The 24,266-nt window shown below is 29.9% G+C and overlaps 7 protein-coding genes across 20 annotated transcripts in view; 3 read left to right on the top strand and 4 right to left on the bottom strand.

Moving 5' to 3' along the window:
- The window catches only part of LOC122636431 (protein crumbs), a 43,832-nt gene extending 41,455 nt beyond the window's left edge, over positions 1 to 2,377 (top strand). For all 4 annotated transcript variants that reach the window (XM_043827621.1, XM_043827620.1, XM_043827619.1 and 1 more), the window contains 5 exons: positions 4 to 367; positions 588 to 903; positions 1,171 to 1,488; positions 1,594 to 1,689; positions 1,854 to 2,377. In XM_043827621.1, coding sequence (XP_043683556.1) covers positions 4 to 367; positions 588 to 903; positions 1,171 to 1,488; positions 1,594 to 1,689; positions 1,854 to 2,078 — 1,319 coding nt within the window. In that variant the 3' untranslated portion in view covers positions 2,079 to 2,377. The remainder of the gene's footprint in view (positions 1 to 3; positions 368 to 587; positions 904 to 1,170; positions 1,489 to 1,593; positions 1,690 to 1,853) is intronic.
- A 642-nt stretch (positions 2,378 to 3,019) lies between these two features.
- LOC122636433 (endonuclease G, mitochondrial) lies at positions 3,020 to 6,022 on the bottom strand. The gene is made up of 5 exons (XM_043827622.1): positions 5,736 to 6,022; positions 4,917 to 5,110; positions 4,525 to 4,761; positions 4,265 to 4,448; positions 3,020 to 4,186 (listed from the first exon to the last, which is right to left on the bottom strand). Exons 1-5 carry the CDS (start codon positions 5,991 to 5,993, stop codon positions 4,088 to 4,090), a joined length of 972 nt encoding a protein of 323 aa, XP_043683557.1. The 5' UTR covers positions 5,994 to 6,022; the 3' UTR covers positions 3,020 to 4,087.
- Positions 6,023 to 6,439: 417 nt separating this feature from the next.
- LOC122636510 (cell cycle checkpoint control protein RAD9A) lies at positions 6,440 to 8,737 on the bottom strand. Of its 2 annotated transcripts, none has more exons than XM_043827785.1 (6): positions 8,534 to 8,737; positions 8,206 to 8,408; positions 7,961 to 8,125; positions 7,720 to 7,876; positions 7,480 to 7,651; positions 6,440 to 7,400 (listed from the first exon to the last, which is right to left on the bottom strand). In XM_043827785.1, exons 2-6 carry the CDS (start codon positions 8,362 to 8,364, stop codon positions 6,770 to 6,772), a joined length of 1,284 nt encoding a protein of 427 aa, XP_043683720.1. In that variant the 5' UTR covers positions 8,365 to 8,408; positions 8,534 to 8,737; the 3' UTR covers positions 6,440 to 6,769. The 2 variants fall into 2 exon arrangements, with proteins under 2 accessions (XP_043683720.1, XP_043683719.1); XM_043827784.1 differs by having other exon boundaries at positions 8,562 to 8,737.
- A 153-nt stretch (positions 8,738 to 8,890) lies between these two features.
- LOC122636511 (vacuolar protein sorting-associated protein 29) lies at positions 8,891 to 10,194 on the top strand. Its single transcript, XM_043827786.1, has 4 exons — positions 8,891 to 9,045; positions 9,221 to 9,412; positions 9,483 to 9,718; positions 9,803 to 10,194. The coding sequence occupies exons 1-4, from the start codon at positions 9,043 to 9,045 to the stop codon at positions 9,918 to 9,920; spliced, it is 549 nt and encodes a 182-aa protein (XP_043683721.1). The 5' UTR covers positions 8,891 to 9,042; the 3' UTR covers positions 9,921 to 10,194.
- Positions 10,195 to 11,132: 938 nt separating this feature from the next.
- LOC122636508 (sarcoplasmic calcium-binding protein) lies at positions 11,133 to 13,989 on the top strand. Its single transcript, XM_043827781.1, has 6 exons — positions 11,133 to 11,404; positions 12,716 to 12,829; positions 12,902 to 13,069; positions 13,173 to 13,313; positions 13,389 to 13,469; positions 13,622 to 13,989. Exons 1-6 carry the CDS (start codon positions 11,267 to 11,269, stop codon positions 13,766 to 13,768), a joined length of 789 nt encoding a protein of 262 aa, XP_043683716.1. The 5' UTR covers positions 11,133 to 11,266; the 3' UTR covers positions 13,769 to 13,989.
- A 64-nt stretch (positions 13,990 to 14,053) lies between these two features.
- LOC122636509 (ubiquitin recognition factor in ER-associated degradation protein 1) lies at positions 14,054 to 15,785 on the bottom strand. 2 transcript variants are annotated; one of them, XM_043827783.1, is made up of 5 exons: positions 15,452 to 15,785; positions 15,225 to 15,339; positions 14,997 to 15,151; positions 14,369 to 14,917; positions 14,054 to 14,298 (listed from the first exon to the last, which is right to left on the bottom strand). In XM_043827783.1, exons 1-5 carry the CDS (start codon positions 15,452 to 15,454, stop codon positions 14,230 to 14,232), a joined length of 891 nt encoding a protein of 296 aa, XP_043683718.1. In that variant the 5' UTR covers positions 15,455 to 15,785; the 3' UTR covers positions 14,054 to 14,229. The 2 variants fall into 2 exon arrangements, with proteins under 2 accessions (XP_043683718.1, XP_043683717.1); XM_043827782.1 differs by having other exon boundaries at positions 15,225 to 15,785.
- Positions 15,786 to 16,073: 288 nt separating this feature from the next.
- LOC122636411 (adenylate cyclase type 2-like) overlaps positions 16,074 to 24,266 on the bottom strand; it is a 12,736-nt gene continuing 4,543 nt past the window's right edge. For 2 of the 9 annotated variants that reach the window (XM_043827588.1, XM_043827591.1), the window contains 19 exons: positions 22,847 to 22,981; positions 22,484 to 22,704; positions 22,208 to 22,364; positions 21,971 to 22,120; positions 21,339 to 21,460; positions 21,026 to 21,273; positions 20,343 to 20,692; positions 19,772 to 20,049; positions 19,511 to 19,702; positions 19,252 to 19,426; positions 19,099 to 19,182; positions 18,920 to 19,018; positions 18,660 to 18,803; positions 18,464 to 18,559; positions 18,234 to 18,357; positions 17,881 to 18,090; positions 17,591 to 17,768; positions 17,361 to 17,496; positions 16,074 to 17,211 (listed from right to left, as the gene is read on the bottom strand). In XM_043827588.1, coding sequence (XP_043683523.1) covers positions 17,047 to 17,211; positions 17,361 to 17,496; positions 17,591 to 17,768; positions 17,881 to 18,090; positions 18,234 to 18,357; positions 18,464 to 18,559; positions 18,660 to 18,803; positions 18,920 to 19,018; positions 19,099 to 19,182; positions 19,252 to 19,426; positions 19,511 to 19,702; positions 19,772 to 20,049; positions 20,343 to 20,692; positions 21,026 to 21,273; positions 21,339 to 21,460; positions 21,971 to 22,120; positions 22,208 to 22,364; positions 22,484 to 22,704; positions 22,847 to 22,981 — 3,264 coding nt within the window. In that variant the 3' untranslated portion in view covers positions 16,074 to 17,046. Of the gene's footprint in view, positions 17,212 to 17,360; positions 17,497 to 17,590; positions 17,769 to 17,880; positions 18,091 to 18,233; positions 18,358 to 18,463; positions 18,560 to 18,659; positions 18,804 to 18,902; positions 19,019 to 19,098; positions 19,183 to 19,251; positions 19,427 to 19,510; positions 19,703 to 19,771; positions 20,050 to 20,342; positions 20,693 to 21,025; positions 21,274 to 21,338; positions 21,461 to 21,970; positions 22,121 to 22,207; positions 22,365 to 22,483; positions 22,705 to 22,846; positions 22,982 to 23,490; positions 24,243 to 24,266 lie in introns of those variants that run through there. The other 7 variants (XM_043827590.1, XM_043827589.1, XR_006328937.1 and 4 more) reach the window with 7 other exon arrangements.

Genomic DNA, 24,266 nt, shown 5'->3' with positions numbered 1-24,266 from the left:
CAGGAGAAGTATTTAAAGGTTGCCTCGGCGAAGTAAGAATTGGCAGCATGTTATTGCATTATTTTACTTACGAAGAGGTATATCAAAACGCTAACTTTACGCCATTTGAATATCTATCTCTACAAAATCACAACTCGAGTAATAATATCGGTTGTCAATTATGTTTCGATATTGATTGTATGAATGACGGTTATTGTCGTAACAAAGCCAATAGCTACGTATGCGAATGTCCAGCGGGCTATGCCGAAGATGATTGTTCTGCCAATATCGATGAGTGTATCGACAATAAATGCCAAAATAATGCGACTTGCGTCGATGGTATTGCTACTTATACCTGTATTTGTAACAGTGGCTGGCAAGGACGGCTGTAAGTATACGTATAGATAGAAATTGTTTGCACCAATTAAATATTTGCTATAAAAGTAACTTCTTTTCGCGAAAGAAAGAAAAAAAAACAACAGAAAAAAGAATTCTCATTCGATCGTAATATTGCAACGATGTGATAATAGTTTTTGATAACGTTGCGAAAGATTACGAACCTCGTGGAGTTTTCTTAACTTATCTAGATCTTATCTTTTCTTTTTTAGATGCGACAGCGATATTAACGAGTGTGTGACTCTCAGTCCGTGCCAGCATGACGGTGTTTGCGTTAACAAACCTGGATCTTTTCGTTGCGAATGTCCCGATCAATTTGTCGGCGAGCTTTGCGAAAATTTTCGACTGATTACGTGTCAAAGCGAACCTTGCAAAAACGGTTCCACATGTACGGACATTGTAAATTCAAAAACGGGAGATAATTACACTTGTACTTGTATGACTGGTTTCGAAGGCACTCAATGCGACTTACCTTATTGTCAAGTTCAAAAGTGTCAAAATGGTGGCACATGTGACCTCTTACATCAGGTATTAAATGTTAAAATGCATAGTCACCATAATATTCTTTTCAATTTCGATAACAAAATCTTTAACTTTTCGAATACCTTAATATCTAAAAAAAGTTTATTATCTTCTATGATTAAGTTACTGAAATTAAATAAATAAGATACTAAATTTATTGAAACCAGATAGATTATCGATTTCTTATCAATTTGCCTTAAGATTAAAACAGAGGTAATGAAGAAATCCTATAACTTTTCAACGATTTTTTTTTTCTTTTCTTTTTTTTTCTAGGCCCCTCAATGTATGTGTCTGGTCGGTTACACGGGACTTTATTGTGAGATAAATATAGACGATTGTGCACCAGATGCGGATGGTAATGTGCCGTGCAAAAATGACGGTAAATGTTACGACGAAGTGAACGAATTTACCTGCGATTGCTTAGGCACTGGCTATACAGGACCAGATTGTTCCATAGACGTGGACGAATGTCAGGATCCGTTAACTGACTGTGGATACGGAAAGTGTGAAAACTTGCTTGGTACTTATCAATGTATTTGTAACCCTGGATACTGTGGATATAACTGTAGAATGGGTGATTCTTGTAGAGAAGTAAGCATTTAATAGTCCACACGACTTTTTTGTAAATATTTAAACACAATAAATCCTTACAGTTTTTTTTCGTATCAATTATAATCTCTTTATTTTATGTAATAGAATTACTGCCAAAACGGAGGGACGTGTGAATGCAGAAGTAACGGCGAATATCAATGTCTGTGTACACCAGAGTATACTGGAAAAAATTGTACAGAGGTAAAAGAAATAATTACATTCTTTTATTAATTAATTTACTAAACTTTTATAATTAATTTACTAAATACAATAATTACAATTTATTTTTATAAATTCTTTAAAGTAATCATAGAATAAATTCTTTTGTAATAAACGGTTGGCTAATTCATTGTTACATTTTTCAGTCTGGACAACTTGGAAGTCAAGCATTCAATATTGCTATTATCGTAGCACCTATTGTTGGTTGTTTATTTCTCATCGCGGCAAGTTCATTAATAGCCTTATTTATGATGGCTAGAAAGAAACGTGCTACTCGTGGCACGTACAGCCCAAGCGCTCAAGAATTTAGCAATCCGCGAGTAGAAATGGACAACGTGATGAAACCTCCACCAGAAGAAAGACTGATTTGAAGAGCTTATGATTTGATAATAATAAGTAATCAAAGCGTCTTACGCAACCTAGTCTATCGAGTGCGTAAATCGCTGTTACATGTACGAAACAAATTGGATGATAACAAAAAAATCTTCAAGTGGCATATCATCAAACGTTCCATTGCGTTTTCTAGTCTATGCCGCTTAACTACTTTATTGGGTCACACTAACGTTGTAATATTATAAATATGTCGAAATCTTTCATAAGCTGTTGAATGTAAAAAAGAAAACAAAGAAAAAAAGAAAAGGAAAAAAAATACAAAGCCACTTCTCATAGAGATTATAGGAAAAGTACAAAAGAATATGAAAAAAAAAAGAAAAAAAAATTGCAAAAAAGAAAAGAACAAAAAAAGGCAAAAAGAAAGAGAAGACAATATTTAGAAGTGTGCAGTATTTCAAAAAATAAATGTTAATTGTTGTTATGAATGTATTACTCAAATTAGATGTTTTTTACGTGAACACAATTCACGATAACACAAGTATAATGTGGCAAAGAGATTGTAGTAATTAAACCGTATAACCATTATTAATATTGGATACTTAATGTGACGTCACAAATAATGAAAAGCATTGCTTTTCATTTTTTTAGTATTTTCAATTTGTTCAACGATAATGTATGATGAAAACCATACAAAGTGTACTTAAAACTATGTTCTTACTATATAAGTGATACATGATTACAGCATTCAAATAATGAGACCCGTCCATATTAGTGCCTAAATTATTATAAATGCAAGAATTGTGAAACTTTTTGACATTAATATGTATCAACATTGGTCAAAATATAGAATATAAGCGTAGATGAATAACAAGAATATGAGAACATCTGGCGAGCTTCGCTATGTTCTCATATCTGTTAATTTTGTGTACATATAATAGCTATTAAGTCGTAAAATTTATTAATGGTTTTGTCAATATGATTTTATATGAATACTGTATTTAAAATTAACGTAGTATTTTAACAACAATGTACTCTTTGGTATGTAATAATATTACTACTGTGACCAAAGTAATGGCGAGAATTAACTCGACCAAGAATGCGTTCAAAATACTTATTAAATAATGAACTATACATATATATATATATATACATACACATATACGCGTAAAAAATCGTCTGTACGATTCACTACGCACTTTAGACATGACAACAATACGGCAAATAGTAATCTTTATACACACACAAACACACACATATATATATACATATTTCTTGGAAAGTCGTAATGATATAATACTATCTATGTGCTACTATATTAGTGCTATAACAATATTACTACGTGTTATACAATATTTATATGTAAACGCATGTAAAATATAGCTATAGTCGGAAAATAATAATTAAAGATAATAAAATTTAAAAATAAGAATTATTAGTTTCCGGCTATGAGCATATAAAAATTGACGGAATTATTGTAGAAATTAGACACGAAACACACAATAAAAAAAAAAAATTGTATCTCTTATTAGACTGAAATTTAAATATTAATATGACACTTCCTGCGGTCGTGCCTAAAACTATATAAACATGAATATATGTACTTTTTCTATAAGTACTCATTTTCGTGATTGGTAAAATGTATGTATTGAATTTATTATAACATAAGTGATGAAAGCTTCTATCATCAATTGTATAAAAGGCAATAAAATCTCAAAATATAAATGGTAATACATCGTTATTTCATAAAATTTTATATATATAATTTAAAAAAATAATTTTTTATATCCATTAAAATAGTTCTATTATAATTATAAAATAGTCTCAATACATTATTCATATCATGATTTCATATTATTAAACGAGATGGAAAAAAAAGGATATATTTCACATGATCATATATATTCACATAAATATTGATTTCAATTTTCTATAACTTTCGATTAGCTATTTGAATCTACATTTTTAACAGTGATATTTAATTTATAAATAAATATGAAAGAAATTAGTTATAAAAATTGACTACTAATTCATTGTGTTTAAAATAAAATTATGCTATACTTTTCCCATTGACTTTCCTAAGTTTTTCACGAGATAATTTATCAAAAAATAAAAGACCTGCTGCTCTTTCAATAGTTTCTGGTGGTACCTATAACAAAATAAAATTTATTATAATCATATCAAATCAAACTAAATTATATGTGATTAAATATTTATAAGAATTTACCCGGAAATTTTTAAGAGGAGTATTGTCATCAATGGGCATATTTGGCATTATATAAGCCTCCATTTCAAAATTTGAGTCATGAGTTGCCCCAACAATTACTTTATAAAAGTGTGTTGGTACTGCAACATGATTTGCACCAATAACTTCGTAACGTACATATAATTTACCATCTGCATTATCTCTTCTACAAAAAAAAAAAGTATAATGTTTCACTTTTACTTATATTTTTCATTAAGACTTATTTATATTAATATACTTACTTTGGAATATATAATGGACCAGTACAAACATAAACATCTTTATAAACATCAGTTAATTTTCTCACATATTTTTCTAGTCTATTCCAAGAGTGCCTATTAAAACCAACGCCGACTTGTGGTGCCATATTTGAAAGATAAAATGTTTCATCCACATGTTTTTGATGTAGTTTATGATTTCCAGCTGCTGCTAAATGCCCGCGATCATAACCACTTCCTTTATAATCACTGTTATCAGATCTATATTGATATATAATTATATTAATTAGAAATATAGATACAGACATATACACACACACACATATATATATATATATATACATATCAATTTAATAATATATATCATAACAAATATTTGAGAGTTTATCTCATAAAAAAAATATATAAATATATACCTAAAATAAGGATGTATACTTGTATCTGGCGTAAATTCACATTTTGAACGATTTACATTTTCATTATATTGTAATCTTTCTTTGTTTAAATGTTCAAATACCCAATGAGCAACACGATTTCTTCTATCATAAGACAATATAAAATCTTCATATGATCTGATGTTATCATAACCAGGAAAACCAAATTTCATAATCTGTTAAGTCGACAGAATCTATTATTATTTATCTATGAGTAATCATTAATGGCTAACAATAATAAATTGAAAAAGATATAACGTTATAAGATATTATAAAAAATTTTTTTAGATATTTTTAATAAAAAAGAACTGATTCGTTTATGAACATCTCCACAAAATGTAATCAGATCATATATATATATATATATATATATATATATATATATATATATATATATCATTCAAAGGCTAATATATTGTCGACTTCATGGATCATATATGATTATAAGCTGCTCGTCACACATTTTTCTCGAACAATATATTGTTCTCAAATTTAATCACATAACTTATACAAAATCATAGTATACTTTATATATGTAATTTAAAAAAATAACTTCTTATATGCATTAAAATAGTTCTATTATAATTATAAAATAATCTCAATACATTATTCATATCATTATTTTATATCATTAAATGAGATTAAAAAAAAGGATATACTTCATATGATCATATATATTCACATAAATATTAATTTCTAAGTAAAATAGATAATTTCTTCGACCAGTCGGCAATGTTTTAAGATTTTTATGTCTCATATTCAAATAAGAATAATTCAAATAAGATTTAATTTTGAAATTACCTGGGATACTCTTGTTGCAGTTGCAGATAATTTTGAACCCATATCCGATTCTACATCTGAAGGCTCTAAGAGATTTTCATGTGCAGATACGGTACCAAATATTGGCAAACCGGGCATACGTTTAATATTACGAAAAATACTCGTTCCATTGTCTTCCTCCGTATGAGAATGTTTTCCTTGTTTAGAATATTTGCCTATATACCAACCACCTAATCCACTTACCGTGAATAATCCTAATGCTAACTTAACATTCTTCATAGTTTATATATTAATTGTTAATAACGATAAATTATTAACGCGTTACATAATATCACCATCTTAACTCATAAAGGTTAACTAACGATCTACGCAACTCACTGGCTGTATAGGGTACTGAAGATATAATCAATAAGATTGAGTCTGCGCAATAAACGTTAGTAAAAAGATAATACAAATATTTTTTTATCCTATTCTTATGTAATACAAATATATGAATTTTTTGTAATTGTTATATATTATCCTATAAATTTATTCGGTATTTATTATTAAAAACGCTCTATAAGGGTTTTGAATTAATCATTTAAAAGTTTATCAATTATGAAGTCACTGATAATATTTTATTGACGAACCTTTGATTAAATATACATATATATAAAGTATATTCTAACAAAATTCAAAGTAATATATAATAGTTTAATATAAATTTAAATATAGATACAAAAATATTTTTTTTAATTCGTATATTTTACATTATCTGCGCGTTTTTATAAATTGTCACTTTTCTAATTTATTAATAAACAAAATTAGTTCGGTACTACGTATATACATTATAATACAAAATTAGTAATTAACATTTTGTAGCGTCTAGTGAGACCAAGAACTCTACTTGTAAGTTTTATTTGCTTCATTATGCATCTTAATTACTATTTTTTCACTTAGTATATTTAACGAAAGAATTTAATTATATCAATATTAAATTAATAAGTTCTGAACAAATTTCCAAATAAATATTTTTTAAAAGAAATCCATAAGAATATTTTAAATAAATAACAAGGTTATTCACTGTTTTCATCTGAATCTTCAGCTAGAATTATATCATGACCAGGCAACATTCGAGGATCAAACGTTGCTTGAAAACATTTTCTAAAGATAAAGCGTGCTTTTTTAGATGGAGGAGATGGCGATTTAGGCACAGTATTTTCTAGATTATCATTGTCCTTTTCTCCAGCGGCATTATCCAGATCTTTTGTACAACCTTCACTGGATTTTCTTTTTAATATGTTTGAAAATACATTACATACTAATTTTTTTTCATTATTAGATACACTAGGTTTTGAGAAAATGTCATCGGTAGTCGACGTATTCGCATCTATTAGAATTTCATTTTGATTATATTCTTTTGAAGATATATGAGTATCATTATTTCTCACTTCTTTCCCTATTTTCATGTGACTTGATTCCTTTTGCTTCGATGTAATCGTAGTATTAGAAAAAGATGTATCATTTGATCTATTTAAAGACTTAGATGATCGTTTTGTTGATCTTTTAACTGTAGCCCTTTTTCGTACATACTTAGCTGCTTTAGAAGTAATAGTTGTCTCAGATTGACTATCTACATCAGAATTTAAAGTAGATAATACCAAATTTGCTTCGAAAGTTGTATTTTTTAACACAAACACAGCAGGTCTGCACAACAAAAAAAAAAACAATAAAACAATCTTACAATAGTAGAAATGAACGAAGACAATTAATATATCCAACTTACCTTCCTGCACTTTCTAAATATATACTAATTGGTAATTTAACAAATTCAGCAAAATTAAGAATTGCTCTCAATTCTTTCATACAAAATGTAATTGTTGTCTCTGTATTAACTGAATATCGATCAAATTCACCTCTACCTAGTACCAGCTGTGTTCTTGTTACATTAGCTATATCTATGTTTAAAATAAAATATTTTATATATTATTAAGCTTTAACATAATAATTTTATTATTAAACTTACTAGATGTATCATCTATATAATTCCTAAGCAAAACTTTTTGTGGTAGTATTTCAAAAGTGATTTCAATTAAATTTTGTTGAAAATTTTGTATTGCATCTCCAAGTATATTAGATTGTGAGCATAACTGATTAGTTGCATCATCTTTGATATATGCAGCCTATAAATATTAAAATAAAATATAAAACAATTAAAAAAATTAAAAAATTAAAATAATAGAAAATTAATATTACATATAACATACCTGTAATTTTTCACAATCTATGATAGGCAAAATATGTTTCTTTATGATGCTGTTATTATATTTTAAAGTAATAAAAAGAAAATCTGCATTTGGTTTTAACTCAATATGACAGGTTTCTACCTGTTTATCTATCATATTTGATGTTTTGAAGACTGTCATAGCACTCTATAACATAAACATAATAAAATTAAATCGAATGTTAGAAAAAGGAACATTAAATATCACACATTGTTACAATATATTACCCTCATAGAAATTTTACATTTAAGAGCATCGTCCTCCTCAAGATCATCAAATATGTAATACGAAAAGTAATTTTCAAAAAAAGTAAAGTCAGCGTATGCAGAATTGGCCATATTAACTGCACGAAAGGATAAGCTATTTGGTTGAGGTTGTACATACATTTCATCTCCAATCTTTGCTAAAGCATGGATAGCTTTTGCTACAACTGCAATTGCAAATGCATGATATTGTTATGACAAATAAAAACTTCCTTATAAATTCCTTAAATATTCTTATAAAAAAGTATTTTTAATTGAAAGATAATGTTTCATATCTGTCATATAACATAACCTAGGTAAAATATTCATTTTAGATATACTTTTCACATTTGCCCCAGGTATGACACACTTCATGATTTTTTTTAACTTAATTCAGTATAATTATTAAATAACATTTCACGAAATATAAATACAAAATTGCTTGAACGTAAAATAACTCAGAAATGTTCCCGCCACTTAAAATTCGAACTTTTTACATGTACATTCAATTGCATCTTTCATGCTTGTAAAATTTGTATTCGTTTATTGGCTTGGTTTGTTCCAATTCATTCTAAACAATCGTTATCATTGGTCTCTAAAATTAACGTTGGCCTTATTCGTAAACTGGGCCATGCTTCCAATGTTCGATTAATCGAAATTCGCAATCAAAATTCGAGATATCGGTTGCATATAATTGTCAACTACACCCACTAGCCTAGTTTGACAGTTTACTATTATATTTCATTTGTTGTAAATAAATGCAGTACATTAAAAAGTATACGTTAATAAGTGTACTTTTATAAAAACGTTACCAATAAAATCATGGTGAGAGAGGTCTTTTGATCAGTATATATAGATTCTTTAACCTCCAAACTCTATTGTATAGTATCACCATAATATCACTTTCTCTTATTTATCTTAAATATATTAAACAAATATAATTAAAAATTATTACGATTTTTGTAGTTAATGCTACAATAATTTATTATTGTGTATACAGCTTGTTTTAGTGTTGGGAGATCTGCACATTCCACATAGGTGTAGCAGTCTTCCAAGCAAATTTAAAAAGCTTTTGGTACCAGGTAGAATACAACACATATTGTGTACAGGTAATCTTTGTACAAAAGAATCATATGATTATTTAAAGACATTAGCCAGTGATGTACATGTAGTACGAGGAGATTTTGATGAGGTATGTATTTTTACTTGTAACCTTTCTTCGACTCGTATGTCTAATTAATCGCTATTTTTTATTCTTAAAGAATTTAAATTATCCAGAACAAAAAGTTGTCACTGTTGGACAATTTAGAATAGGATTATCACATGGTCATCAAGTTGTACCATGGGGAGATCCAGAAGCTTTAGCCTTGATTCAAAGACAGTTGGATGTTGATATTTTAATATCTGGTCATACTCATAAATTTGAAGCTTACGAACATGAAAATAAATTTTATATAAATCCTGGATCAGCAACAGGAGCATATAATCCCTTGGATACGTAAGCTTTGACCTATAATTATAAGTATATACTATGTCTTATTAATATCTACAAATATTGATACTTTGCATATTATATTTGTAGATCGGTTATTCCATCTTTTGTTCTAATGGATATACAAAGTTCTACAGTTGTAACTTATGTGTATCAGCTAGTTGGAGATGACGTAAAAGTAGAGAGGATTGAATATAAAAAGAGTTAAATACTATCGAAGACTATAAAAAATGAATTAATTAAAAAAATGAACCGAGATTATTAACGACTGGCTGGATAAACATAGAAAACGTATGATTTATGTTGAAACTTACATTCATATTCGAATTTTGCTAGAACACAAATCATGCGCTGCATCATATGCTTGCATTTGACAGAAACACATAAACAATTATACAAAACATTAAAATATACAATACACTTATTGTAAATAAAGCTGTTTTCAAATTATACAAATATATATGTATATCTTGTTTTCAATATATTTAATGTATTTTATACTATAAGTGTTACAATTCCAAAAATCCTCTTTATCCTGCATTACGCTGTTTAACAATGACGTCAAATACTTATTTACATATTTATTTCTTAAACAGTGACACGTGCCAGAAACTTGTTTTTTGTTCCAGTTCATTACCCAGGGAATCATGCCTCTAGTCACGTACTACATACATGCTTACGTATGTTATGTATATATTCCGGTATCGTACGCACATTTGTGACCCGAATGTTATTCGCTTCTATGAACGTGCTACTGTTACGATCCTATGTTTACACTTTGTCTCTACTTCCGAGTAATCTGTCTGGACATAAAATTAATCGAATAAAAAGCCCAAATTAGTCTTGTACCGTGGATAGATGATAAAAAGCACTTGCAATGGCGTGGCATGAAATATTCTTTTAAAAAAAATTTCAAATCGAAATGAAATATATAAAAGCATATAATCAAATTAAAACAGATTCCAATATAAATTATTTGCACATTGTAATACAATACTATCTTAGATTATTGTAAGTTTTATCACAAAAAAAAAAATCACGAACATATGGATCTTGATAATTAGACGCTAATGCGCTTAATACGTGTCTTTATATAATATCCCACATTATTATAAGGAATATATTTAAAAAATATAGCATATTTTATCAAAAAGTTTATGTTCAATATGCAAATGCATTTATTCGATCTCCTTCTTCCTGGATCAAATGAAAAATATCACAATGCTTACGTCTATGACTTATAGGCTTGGCAACCATAGGAGGCCAAGGGTGGCCTCCTATAGTAGTTGTTAAATCAGTAAAAAAAAGAAATAGAAAAAGAAACAGAATAGAAAAGATCTGGTACGCATGCGCAGTAAAAGATTGGGGGCGGCGGGGGATAGGGGAAATAGACGAGTCGAACACAAAAAGGGGTCCGGACCCACTCTTTTAACTCAGTACGATCCTTATTCAAAGAGCTACTTTTCTTCTTTCTTCGAATCCCATAGAAATATTTATTCATTGTATTTTACATTTTGTATTTTATCATTTTCATTGAAAAAAAAAATCGACAAAATGGTAAATGTTTTATTCAAAACCATCGTACGTTCGATGATGTCCAAGGGACTTGTTAAAGAGAGAATTACACCGACGTTATTCAGGGCATTTTCTAACGTGAATCAGGAATATAATCAAACCGATCGAAAATTACAGGTAAGCATAGAAATATATAAATGAAAATTGTTCAAACATAAATTGAAATTTTATCATTCGACATTGACGATCATAAATAAGATGATCGTAAATAAATTTTTTATATAAAAATCAAATAAGATTAAATAAGATTAGAATAAGGAAGATCTCAAAGAAACATACGCGTATGGATTAAAAAGTTGCAAAGGATTGTATTCATTCATATATTCGTAATATATTCGTAAATAATTCATATATTTATATATTCATGTATTCGAAAAAAAAGTTGTTTTCTCTTTATTTGAATACATACACGTATGCATCGATATATACAGTTCTATGTCTTTTGTTTTGTTTTCATTCGGATGTAAACAAAACTATTTAAATACCCTTTACTAATATTCGATGGTCGGCAACCGGTTATACATTCGTGCGTGTGTGTTCGTCTCTATATGTAAATACCTACATATCGCTACTTATGACGAAAATAATCTCTTTGTCCTTGTCTTCTTATACTATCCAAATGAGGTTTCTTTCGATCTCTTTTTCTAGCTTCTCCCACGCTATAAAACGTATGATTTCAAAACGTATCGTCCGTTACGTTATTTCATAACAGAGTTATTTCATAACTTGTAACTAATGAGAGAAAGTAGTATTTACATATATTATAAATGTTTCTTGAATGTGAATATTTTTTTAACAAAAATTCTTACTTCTTTTTTATCAACGTTTAAAATTAAACGTTTAAAAATATTCTTATTTTTTTTTTTGTCAACATTTAAAATTAAACATGTAAAAATATTCGTATTGAATGAAATGCGCTTGAGAAAAATGTATATAATTTAAATAATTAATATTGTTAATACGTTTGTTTTCTCTATGGTCTAGCATTTCGATTTTTACAAAATAATCTCATTTTTTCATGTTAACGTGAATATGGTACATCAGAAAATGGAGACTGTTTTTCTAAGAAAAGAGAAACAGAAAGACTCATTTTCTTATCGCTTTTAATACAAAAAAAAAGATAAACCCATGGTTCGTACGTTACGGACGGTATGTACGACCTATTTTTCGGAAAAGATAAGATAGATATTTATAAAGAAATTGTTTATTATGATTTTTTTATTTTTTCCAAGGACAGAAACATTTTTCTTATAAATACAAACGTTACAAAAAATTGTAATCGAATTGGAGTCACCTCAATAAACGATATCGATATATTTCTATTAATGTAACGAGATGATTAAATATTTATACACATATTTTTGTATTTTTACCGCAGTACAAATTTACTAATATTATTAAAAGAAGATTGTTATATATTTGTTTTAGTTCTATAAACTGACCAAGAGATTATACAGCGAAAGAAAAATTCATAATAGACAGATTTTAACAGCTATAGACGAAATTGATAGTGATATTGATTCTGATTATGAACAGGAAAGAGTAAGTATTTTCCTTAGGAAAGTTGGATAATTATTTATTCAAATTAATAGAAAATTTTATTATGGTTTGCAGGGACAGACACCCTTTTGGAGGAGGAAAATGAGAACTTTGCATAGTCATTTAGATGTAAATAAAGATGGAATAATCAGTTATGATGATTTCATGCTATTGGCAGAAAGATTTTCTAAAATAGGAAACTTATCTCCAGAAGAAACTATAGAATTTAAAAAAATATTAACAGTAAGTGTGTGTGTGTCGTGCGCCTATACATATGTTTAAATCCAAGTTTGTATATATTACATAAAGCTTAATATAAATTTTTATTATGTTATTTTTTGTATAGGACTTGTGGGAAGAATTATGGGGAGAAGTTAGTCCTTATAATCTAATTTGCATTGAAAAATATTTAGAGGAAATGCATCATGTACTTAATGATCCTTCATTGAAAAAAAAATATCATAGTTTCTTACCTTTTCTTTTTAAGGTATGTAGTTATAAGATTATGGGTTCTGTATAATAAAATATATAGCATTAAACATTATATTGTTTTGATTATCAGGCAATTGATAAAGATCAAAATGGAGAGATCTCCATAAAAGAATATAAATTATTTTTTAAATGTTTGGGACTAGAAAATGATGTAAGTAGAATATCTTTTTTATAACATTATAACATTTTATGTTTTATGAATCCATATTGTATGAGCTTTTTCTTTTTATTGTATGAATTTTTTCTTCAAGAGGTACATATTTTTTGAATGATTTACATTTTACTATTTATGCTTTTTTACAGCATGCTGTTGTATCATTCAATTACATTGACATAAATGAAGATGGAAAACTCAGTTTGGAAGAATTTGTAACTGTAGGTAGAGATTTTTTTCTTACTGAAGATCATACAAGGCCAAGCAAACACTTTTGGGGCCCTTTGGTAGATTAATTTTCTTATATATATACTAAATAGCTCGGTAAAACTTGTGATAATTATAGCATTATAAGTTTTCAACAGTGATAAGTAATCTTTCAAATGTAAGTACATCGAAATTATCATGTAGAGATTTAATATAAGATTTTGTATCAATGACTGAATCAATACGATAAATAGTATAAGATAATGTATATAACAAGATTTTTGTATCGATAACTGTAAGAATATGATAAATAAAGAAATCATTTACTTTCTAAAGAATCATTTTCGATTTAATACCACAATGAAACAATGTTATAAATTTTAAAAATGTTATTGTATTGACTTAAGGTACAAAGATACATGTATACTGTCAATGGGTGATTGTACAAACGAATACATTTTGAGAATAGTACAATAGTTTAATGGTAAATGTGACCACGTGATCCCATGACATACACTTACGATCGAATTATTTCTTTAAGATTGCATTATCATTTTCTTGACTTTCTAAGGGAGAAACCTTCTCCAGTGAACGCTTTAAATTCATCTTGATCTTTTACCTATAACGAGTACCATTATTTATATTCAAATGTTATAAGTCATATGTAATAAAAATATAATTAAACTTACTTCTTTGTTATTAACAGGCTTCATATTTCTTAAAAACCTCAAAGTGCCTATTTTATAATCATAATCAGGAATACCTCTTACATAGGCCACTTTATTCATCACTGAATCAAGTTGAGACGAATCCTTACGCTTTTTACCGTCTAATCTATTTCCTTGTCCCTTGAACGGTACAAAACCGGTAGGTGTTGGCATTAAATCTGCAGGATCTACATCTTTCTCATTGTTTTTTGTTTCTCTTTCTGGCTCTTTATATCCAAGAGGTGGAGCAAATTCAACATTCATATCACATTCAATAATGCTGACTGCTGGACCAGGTTTAGTTTCTAATACACACATTTCATATATTCTTTGATTATATTTTATTGCAATAACATCCCCTGTAGTGAGACATGCAAAACTTCTTAAACCATTTTCTAATACTGCTTTTGGATTTGTGATATCTAAAAAGTCTTCTGATTGTGGTTGAAAACGTGAAAATTTTGCAATAGGAAGAGATACACTTTCTACGTTTAACAACTCCCCTTCTTCCAGAAGAAGGTTATGCATCATCTGTAAAAATCACATAAGACTTTTTTATATAAAATCATTGAAAAGTAGATGTATAGTAACATTTTATACAATATCTTACCCAATAAGGCAAATAAACTTTTCCTTCATCCGCAACGAATTCTAGAACTCCGCAATGAGTAATTCTATTAGTTTTCTTATTCGTTAATTTGAACAACATTGGATAATTGATATTTAATCTTGTAAGTTGTTCTAGAGCTGATGGAGGCATGATTACTAAAAAAAAATATTGGTAATGTACTAGTTCATCGTTACATGACATCTTCAATTTTATACATTACTGACTAACTTTTTCCACCACGTTCTACATCTTGTCTATAAATTCCTGGTAACATCGACACGGAGAAGCACTTGTACTGCGTATTAAAGGGCCTCGGAATCTCCGGGAACATGTTAAACCCGAACTGAAAGTGGAAAGTCATGCTGATGATCAATTTAACCTCTGTCTAAAGCAAAATCCGTCGAATGCAATGTATGCCTTCTTTAATATCCGGCCCTTCTTTCTGATTATTTTACCATCTTTTTAGTATTTGTTTCAGCAATCCGTCTCTCGGCAATTGACAATTAGTTTTCTTGAGAAAATTTTAATTTTAAATCTTACAGAAAAGCAAAGGAAAAAGAGTAACGTCAACGTTGCCACACAATATACACGCGTAGCAGACGACTTTCATCTGCTCATGATGATTGTATTAATAATATAGTGTAATGTCCGAACCATATTATATAAATTTATATTAAAATGTCATGTAAAACACAATGGACACTAAAATGGTCTTTGCATGATTTTCATAATTCCAATCTGATTCTGTGACAAGTACGGTATTAATTAGACCTAGCAATTTACAGAATTTTATACCAATGTACCGTAGGGATCTATATTACCGACCGTTTTCGAGAAACAGATCGTAGCACTCCTACTAATATAAAATTCGATTTATGAAGTGTTAATTATATTATAAACGTAAATATATCTATAAATATATTGTATATAAGTATATATTATTCATTTTAGATCTTTATATTTTCTTTTTATAGATTTTATATTTTCTTCTCATAATATTGTTAAATATTAAATTCATAACATTGTTAAATGTAGTAATATTGTTAAATATAAACATTAGTCAAAAAACAGACTTTCTGTTTTTGTAATAAATATTTTATTTAAATTGTTAAATAACCATATTGGTCGCTGTTTTTCATGTTAGTTAAAAAATATATACAAAGGATATTTACAAGTAAATAAGTAAACATTCGTCATTACATTCATTGAATAAGATGAAAAAATAAACATGTTATTTCAGTTCTCGTTGATGATTCATGATAACTTACACACTGAGAAATAAATAAGACATATATGTGTATATAATTTAAAAATATACTGTCATTAAACAGTATTAATTAAAAAATAATTTATGTGAGTGAGCTTGCATCATTGTTACATGCTTATACACATTCAACATCTTCGCTGATGATTATTTTCCACTGATTCATTGATTTTTATACTTCAACAACAACTACATAGTATCTTATCTTTAGATAACATAATAGATAAATCATTTCTTTTTTCCAATTATTTTTCAAATCATGTCAATGATAGAGTAATATAATACACTAACGATTAGAAAAATAATTAGCATCAAAATACCATTTGTAAATTAAGAGATGATTCTCTTAATATACATTTTGTTAATTATTAGTTACTTATTTTTATAATATATACGATCTTTCGAAAGGTCAAATAACTATACAAAATATTATGTATAAATATAAAGAAAAACACAAATGATAGGTAAAATCATTTAGGTTAGGATTTGTTTTGATAGCAATAAGCGTGCGAGTATAAACTCCACTTAAAGAATGAGATAAGGAATTGAACAATCATATTTGTTGTAGTCGTAGATTGAACATAATACTATAGCAATTTTTCTATTCTTTAATTATTTGTGCTATCTTTCATTCTTCCTGAGCTGTCTTTGGTGTTTGTCCCACTGTACGTTATGATTCTTTTGTGCGTTTTGATATTTCATTCTTCAAGAGTCCAAATTATTGAAGTGAATATTCAAATCACTTTTTAAATCAATTCTATCAAATAATTTCATATAACTCATAGGTTAGAGACTAGTTTCTTCTATAGAATCTGTTCTCTGAAGCTGTCTCCTTTCATCAATACCTATGAAATACGTCGTGACATATCCTTTTGGCTTAACCCACGTTTCACCGCGTAAGTGACATTTGACACCTTGTTGTTCCAATACATTAGCAGTTTCAGCTGTTACCTGTAACATTGAACACTCATTAGATATACATCGTTATATATACAGTCATTAGATATACATTGTCATCCCTTGACAATCTTATCGAAAACAATCTTATCATTTATATTGAAATTATTATTTTATTAAAAGTTTGTACATGCGAATCAGACCTGTATTTTGCCTGGCAATCCTGTAGTATCCATTCTTGATGCCATATTGACGGCGTCTCCCCAAATATCATAAAGAGGTTTATGTGCTCCAACGACACCAGCTGAAACCTCACCATGCGATATGCCAATTCTCAATCTACAGGTTTATAAAATTCACATTTTAATATTGTATTTTTTCTTTCTTTTTTTTTTTTTATACATTTTTTATATAACAAACAATAATTACATACTTATATGGTTTGGACGAAACAGATTCAGCATTTATTCTATCTAGAACTACCATCATCTGAGCTGCAAATTCGGCCATAACTTTGACCACGTTGTTGCTAGAATTTTCGTCACTTTCTAAGCTATGCATAGAATCGCGACGATTAGCTTCAAGGCCGCAAGCTGCCATGTATGTTGTTCCTAATATACGAAACAAATATATATATATATATATTTTTGTATAAGCTTTGGTTTGTAAATTTTAATAATTTAATCGATAAACAATAAATATCGGAAAAACGATTTCGAATACCTGCTATTTTTATTTTTTCAATACGACAGACGTAGTATGGTTCGAATAACAACTTGTCGAATTTACATATGATATCGTTCAAGTCGATAAGGATATTGCTTTCATCGATCGATAGATCCGTCAAGGACGCAAACATTACGGCGACATTATGATGTGCACGATGATATGGTTCATTTCCTTCTGTTCTATCCATATTTAAGTAGAAATCCGCTGCAAAAAAAAGCGTTACTTTAAATTTGTTATTATTTCATTAACGTACCGTATCAATAGTTATCTATTTTCAACACAATAATGCATAGAAAAATATTCAATATGACTATTTAAATATTTATTAATATATAAACAATACATACCAACGTGTTCTGGTAAAATGTTACGAAGTAATAATTTATTAGCATTTCTCGTATGAAAAGCTTCGTCCTGTTCCAGCGTCAATTGTCGTTTCCATTGATAGTCTAATCTGCTCAAGTATTCTGCCTAAATAAAGTTCCATGTAAGTAAAAATAAAGAGCAAAATTAAATCACGTTTGAAAAGTCAATAATCGGTAGGTGTATATCGTAGATTGTAAATCAGATAATTCACCTGACGATCAATAAGGTGCAGCGAAAGTGTGAGAAAGACAACGCTTAAAATGTGTGCCACTCTTGGTTCCAAATATGGATTCCATGTTTCGCCTGACTATCGAAAATATAAAGATTGCATAAAAAGTAGGAATACGGTTCGTTGAAATTATTTCGAAGAACGCTCGTGCAAACAACAATTTAAACATTATCATTACCTGGAATATATTGTTACGATATATCCAAACGTTCCATGCATAAAATGCTACCATTACGATACCTATCAGTAATTTTAAAAGGTAATGCACTCTTAGGAAGAGAAAACTCGTAAGGATGGCCAAAGAGCAGGTTTCCGTCATTTGCTGAAGCAACGATAATGTTTATAATTATATATTAACACTAAACACTGTATCCTAGTAGCTTAAAAATTTTAAAGAAAGTAATTTATAATCCTCGTTTACCTACTAAATAATCTTACCCAGGGTGTAGAAATACACTCAAGTTTAGCGGCACCCACTTGTGCTATACTAGACGTTACGTTATCACTCGACAATTGGTCCACGTTTTGACATTCAAACTGAAAATAAAGAATGATAATCGAAATGAAATTATATTAGAATACGATCGATTTATAACTAACTATTTTCGAACACTTACAATCATATCAAACATAGCGCATGTCGCTAACATTATCGTTATTACCAAATAGAGAATTGTCCTGAGCAATGCGCTCCAAACAACCTGATTGAGAGAAAATGATAAATAATTTCAATATTAAAACATCGATGTTGTCGGTTTTAGTAAACTGACCTTGACGCTTGTTTGATACAAAAAGTATATCAATTTGTTACGAGGATTCGGAACGTTTCCCTCGTCGTGTGGATCTTTATAACGATTCCATGCGAAGTGCATCCAGGTAAGAGGCATTAGCGTTAGAAGAAACAACATGCTTATCGTATAACCGACGGCCGTGCCGGTATGCCATCTGTAAATGCATCGACTGATATAAACTTACCATTGCGTATTTACATAAAATTCATAGCGTATTACTTTTCAGGAGGTAACGCACTCTGATAGCGTGATCGCTGGTACAAGTGATATAAGACCCATGAAGAAAAGTACGAATACGGTACATGCGACAAAAAATTTAAAAAGGGGATCTGGCTCGCGCAAAAATGGTATCTCCCAATTCCACTGTTTGTACGTGAGGAAAATTGGATTGATATGTTCCCATCTGGTCCATTGCCTAGAAACACGTTTGCTGTATTTTAAAGAATTATATAACAGCAGGCGAATATTAATCAATAATTTTATCAATTGTTATACTCACTCCCATTTGCTAAGCGGCATCTGCTTAATAGCATCTTCCATTTCCGCGTCTGCTGCTTTAAGCATAAGATGATAGTCCCTCAAACAGGAATCCATGAAGTGAGTTCTGCGCCTGTAACTACCGGCAAATACATCTGCGTGATCACTACTCGGTGAGGTCAATCGTCTCCGTGCACTTGACGATACACTTGGTCGTGCAGTGTTCAAGAATTTGACGTAATGCTTGCAGCTTGGTGCCGAGGTATCCGGTGTAATTACCGTCAAGGTGTTCTCGCTGTTCTGCAACAAGGTTCGCCTGTCAACGATAGGAAACGTTCAAACGAAGTTTCACCGAAGAGAAAGCCATTGACATACAAGGGTAAATCTTCGAAGAACTTCATCTATCTAAATCCTAATTAAATTAAATTGTATGTAAATGATATGGATAATAAAGAATCCAATTTGTTGTTGAGATTCGACTCGAGCCGCTCAATTGTTCCATAGAACAAAATGTTCAATTTCTCTCCGATATTATTATTGATTAATGTATTTTTCTCATCAAGAGAACGTTCATATCACTGAATAACACACACCTGCATCAACAATGTATCTGGTGGAGCGGGTGTAATTAAGTAACTGCGAATTCCATATTTATTAAGAACTTCATCGTTCAATGTTTCAACTGGTACGCAGTCGTATTCGGTAGCGTTAATGAGATCCAAAGTCTGTTGAGTAACATGAACTTTTCCAGGTTTCCCGGTTTGTTCCATCTTATTCGCTATCACAACATCTCGCGACCACACATCGTATTGCCACTTGTTCGCGCCTAAAATCCCGGATATTATATTGCCCGAGTGAACACCGATTCTCATGTTGACGTCTACTCCGCTCTCTCGACGGACCCTGGTTCTTACTTCTTTGATAATTTTTATCATATCGAGGCCTGCGGGATGGGTACGATTATATATATATATTAATAGTATTACTACATTGTATATGTGATTACTATGTTAATATTTTACTACTATTAGCAAAAAGTCGTATTAATTACAATTTATAATAGTATTTATTATTGATGAATATATTTATATCAATGATTATAAATTAAATTAATAAATGATTATAATTTAACTTGTAATCATTATTTAAAAGAATTTAAAAGAGGTATAAAAATAGTAAACAAAAAATATAATAATGTGTAAACAATGTATGCACAATATAATGTATTAATAAAAATTATAATTATGCAATAATTATCAAGACTTCATATATTTACCTAAGTCGACGCAGTTTTTGGCGTGTTGCGAGTTCGGCGTGGGCACACCGCTTACACAATAGTAGCAATCGCCTAAAAACTTTATTCGCAATACATTATGCCTCTCGGATGCTTCGTCGAAACTACCAAACAAGTCGTTCAGAGTTTCGACCAGTTTTCGCACGGGTAATGAGAGAGTTAAGCCAGAAAAATTGACCACGTCGGCGTATAAAATGGAAACGTTATTGTGCGTTTCGACGCAGAGATCACTGAAAGAGAAAGAATATTAAGAGATCAATTTTTTTTGCAAGAAAAAATTTATCGTGAAAATTACTTTCGTGGTCTTCCTTTCGGTGGCGGTTTTTTGTGCTCTTCCATAAATTTAAAAATATCTCGAAAGTCCTTTTTTATTCTTGCGGCTATGTGTTGTGGAAGAATACTCCGTGTAAGTTGTTCCTATAAAAAGAAGAAAAAGAAGAAGAAAAAAGAAGGAAATGCAAATGTATTGTTTCAAAATCGATTTTGGTTGTGTATTCTATTAAAATTGGTTTTCATCATCTTCTATACGATCTTTTTGTTTGATGGTTTGGTATCGATGCAGTATCAAACGAATGAATAAAGAGAGAAACATTGACTATTCATATTTAAACGTTTATATTCATAACAATACTGTGGATATCATAGAGGAAAGGGGAAGCTTTTCATATGCTGCTATCGTCAACACTAGCAAAAGAGAAACAAAGTTCGAACACATTGTGTGTTCTTTAAATATCTGCAGAAAAAATCTAAAAATAGATTATTATCTAAATATCCTACGGTTAAAATTTTAAACGCGTATTTCTTCTCTTTTTTGAAATTTTCCAATTATTTCGATGAAATTTATTTTCGTGTGATAAATTTAAAATGCTTTAATATTTTTTCTTTAAATACTTCAAATATATTTGAGAAACATCCTGTATGCTATACCTCTTGATCTTTTTCATAGTTAAGCTTCAACGTCGTCTCGACGCATTTTCGACGATCAAGGAAAGATCGTCGTATGACGACCTCATTCATGAATCTAAAGTAAAGACCTAGGCCATTAACGCAAACGTAATATATGGCATCGGTGGTTATCTGTAACGTAAAGAGATTTAACGCAATTAAGTTTTCATTAATGTAATATATGAATATAGTTTAAACAGATGTTCAAAAAAATCTCACTTTGCTAATGTAATCAGGTGTATTTCTATAAGTGATGAGCAACAGAGTAACCAAGTAGCACATCGTCGCTGTAATGCCGAGCACGAAAGCGTGCAGATTTTCCGTTAGTGGTAGGAAGACGTAACATGCTAGTAGCGTGTGCGTTGCGTATGTAGGTCTAAAACGAGGAAAGAAGGTCAAAATTTTCGAGAGACTAGAATAATTTTGTTTTGCTATATTTAAAAAAAAACAAAAACAAAAAATATAAGAAGAGAGAGAAGGAACAAATTGTTTTACCGTATCGGTGCTATATCTTCGGTGTACACGAGAGTGTAATAGAGTGGTACCATAAGATCACCGATCACCAAGAGCGTGACTACCAAACACGAGAGCAAAACTGGCAAATACGTATTCCTCGCGATAATTTTTGATCTGAATGAAAGCGCTATCGTGGGACAAAGTAAGGCGCCTATTATACTGTGAACTATCACGTCTGGAAAGCATTCTTCGATGTTTACCTGAGACGAGAGAAATGAAAAGGAGAATCGGTAAAAAAAGAGTTTGCAATTCTCGAAAGTAATATTACCAGATTAGGTATTAGATTAGATTATTTTGCACTTATTGTTAGATATAGGCGTATCTGCATGTAGATATACTTACCATCGTGATTAACACGACACAATAGACAAATCCCAAAATTATTTCAACCAGTACAAAGAGCGAGAGGTAACCATATTGAAGTCTTCTTTGATAGCTGGTATAGAGTTTTTCCAAGCTTTTGTATTTGAATTGTTTCTGAAAAAGAAAATGTCGCGATAAGTTCCTATGCGACGGCAGTGATTTAAACGTTTAAAATTACAGATAGGATTAGCACTGATAATTCTACGTAACAGGAGCTACAATCAGATTGATGAGTGTTGATTTTTGAATGAATCGACCAGTCTATTTATTGCTTTTTAAACCTGAGTTGAAAAATATACAAGAAACTCATTAGTGCGTTCTCTGGTTATCTATAACCCAAATATTTTCTTTCGTCTGAATATATAAATTCTATAGAGAGACATATAGAAGTAGAATAATAGAAATGATATAATAGAAACTTCCCGCAAAAAAAAAAAAAGAAAGAAAACAAATAATTGTACTTTTGCGCTTTTATTTGTCGGAGTAGAAAAAAAATTGAAATTACGATACATTCTCTATTATAATTACAACAGTTACGATTCTACAAGTTACAGCTAAATGAAACGAACATTTTTTTAACGATCGCCGTGTATGATATGGAAAAATAGCTAAACTGTAATTACTTATATATATTGCAGTTCTGATACTTCTCTCGAGATGGAATGGTAATCCAAAAACAGTTACAGTTCGTTTTGTACGACGAGAAAAACCTGTGAAATAGTTTCGGTTCTACTTAAATTTTATTTCTATCTCTCTCACTTTTACGTATAAATCTTTCCTTTTTTTTTTATTTCATTAAAGCATCCAAAGAAAAATAGTTATCTTGGTAATACATGACGGCACTCGCGTATCGAAAGAAACGATTCGACATTGCAGGTGTTCTCTCGTTGTCTCTCTCTCTCTCTCTCTCTCTCTCTCTCTTTCTCCCTCTCTCTGTTTTTTTTGTGTGTCTCTCGCAAAATCGAACGAGTACGTTAAGAGGTCCGTGTCGTGCGTGATAGTCGTAAGGATTTTACAAAAGATGAAACCGATCGTTCGAAAGTTGATAAATACTAATTGTTTTCGAACGTTTCTAACGAGTCACTTTGCTGTTTTTCTTTTCTTTTCCTTTTTTTTTCTTTTTTTCTTTTCTTTTTTTTCTTTCTTTTTCGTAGACGTAACGTAAACGAAACGAAAGCACACGAATAGGAGCGCGGCTCGCGGAGCTCTGCCGGTCGAGCTTTCAACGAATATATATGCGAAAAGCTTCTCTGCGTTTCGCGCGTGCGTTTTCGTATAATTTGCTGCTACTTGCCGAGAGCCTCTCGACCCGCTGGATATTGATCTTCAATTTCAAATAGCTTCGAACCTCTCTCTCTCTCTCTCTCTCTCTCTCTCTCTCTCTCTCTCTCTCTCTTTC

The sequence above is a fragment of the Vespula pensylvanica genome, chromosome 22 (genome assembly GCF_014466175.1).
Source record: "Vespula pensylvanica isolate Volc-1 chromosome 22, ASM1446617v1, whole genome shotgun sequence".
Taxonomy (NCBI): domain Eukaryota; kingdom Metazoa; phylum Arthropoda; class Insecta; order Hymenoptera; family Vespidae; genus Vespula; species Vespula pensylvanica.
This window is presented reverse-complemented; position numbering and strand designations above follow the sequence as displayed.

Excerpts from the sequence above, each read along its gene's own strand:
- LOC122636433 (XM_043827622.1), bottom strand. The coding sequence starts at position 5,993 with ATGAAGAATGTTAAGTTAGCATTAGGATTATTCACGGTAAGTGGATTA. Across the intron at positions 5,111-5,735 it reads CTGCAACAAGAGTATCCCAG|ATTATGAAATTTGGTTTTCC; the intron begins GTAATTTCAAAA and ends TCGACTTAACAG. Across the intron at positions 4,762-4,916 it reads AGTATACATCCTTATTTTAG|ATCTGATAACAGTGATTATA; the intron begins GTATATATTTAT and ends ATATCAATATAG.
- LOC122636510 (XM_043827784.1), bottom strand. The coding sequence starts at position 8,595 with ATGAAGTGTGTCATACCTGGGGCAAATGTGAAAA. Across the intron at positions 8,409-8,561 it reads ACCTGGGGCAAATGTGAAAA|TTGTAGCAAAAGCTATCCAT; the intron begins GTATATCTAAAA and ends TTGCAATTGCAG. Across the intron at positions 8,126-8,205 it reads AATGTAAAATTTCTATGAGG|AGTGCTATGACAGTCTTCAA; the intron begins GTAATATATTGT and ends TTTATGTTATAG.
- LOC122636511 (XM_043827786.1), top strand. Across the intron at positions 9,413-9,482 it reads TACGAGGAGATTTTGATGAG|AATTTAAATTATCCAGAACA; the intron begins GTATGTATTTTT and ends TTATTCTTAAAG. Across the intron at positions 9,719-9,802 it reads GCATATAATCCCTTGGATAC|ATCGGTTATTCCATCTTTTG; the intron begins GTAAGCTTTGAC and ends TTATATTTGTAG.
- LOC122636508 (XM_043827781.1), top strand. The coding sequence starts at position 11,267 with ATGGTAAATGTTTTATTCAAAACCATCGTACGTTCGATGATGTCCAAG. Across the intron at positions 11,405-12,715 it reads AAACCGATCGAAAATTACAG|TTCTATAAACTGACCAAGAG; the intron begins GTAAGCATAGAA and ends TATTTGTTTTAG. Across the intron at positions 13,314-13,388 it reads TCTTACCTTTTCTTTTTAAG|GCAATTGATAAAGATCAAAA; the intron begins GTATGTAGTTAT and ends TTTGATTATCAG.
- LOC122636509 (XM_043827782.1), bottom strand. The coding sequence starts at position 15,357 with ATGACTTTCCACTTTCAGTTCGGGTTTAACATGTTCCCGGAGATTCCG. Across the intron at positions 15,152-15,224 it reads TGTAGAACGTGGTGGAAAAA|TAATCATGCCTCCATCAGCT; the intron begins GTTAGTCAGTAA and ends ATTTTTTTTTAG. Across the intron at positions 14,918-14,996 it reads AAGTTTATTTGCCTTATTGG|ATGATGCATAACCTTCTTCT; the intron begins GTAAGATATTGT and ends TGATTTTTACAG.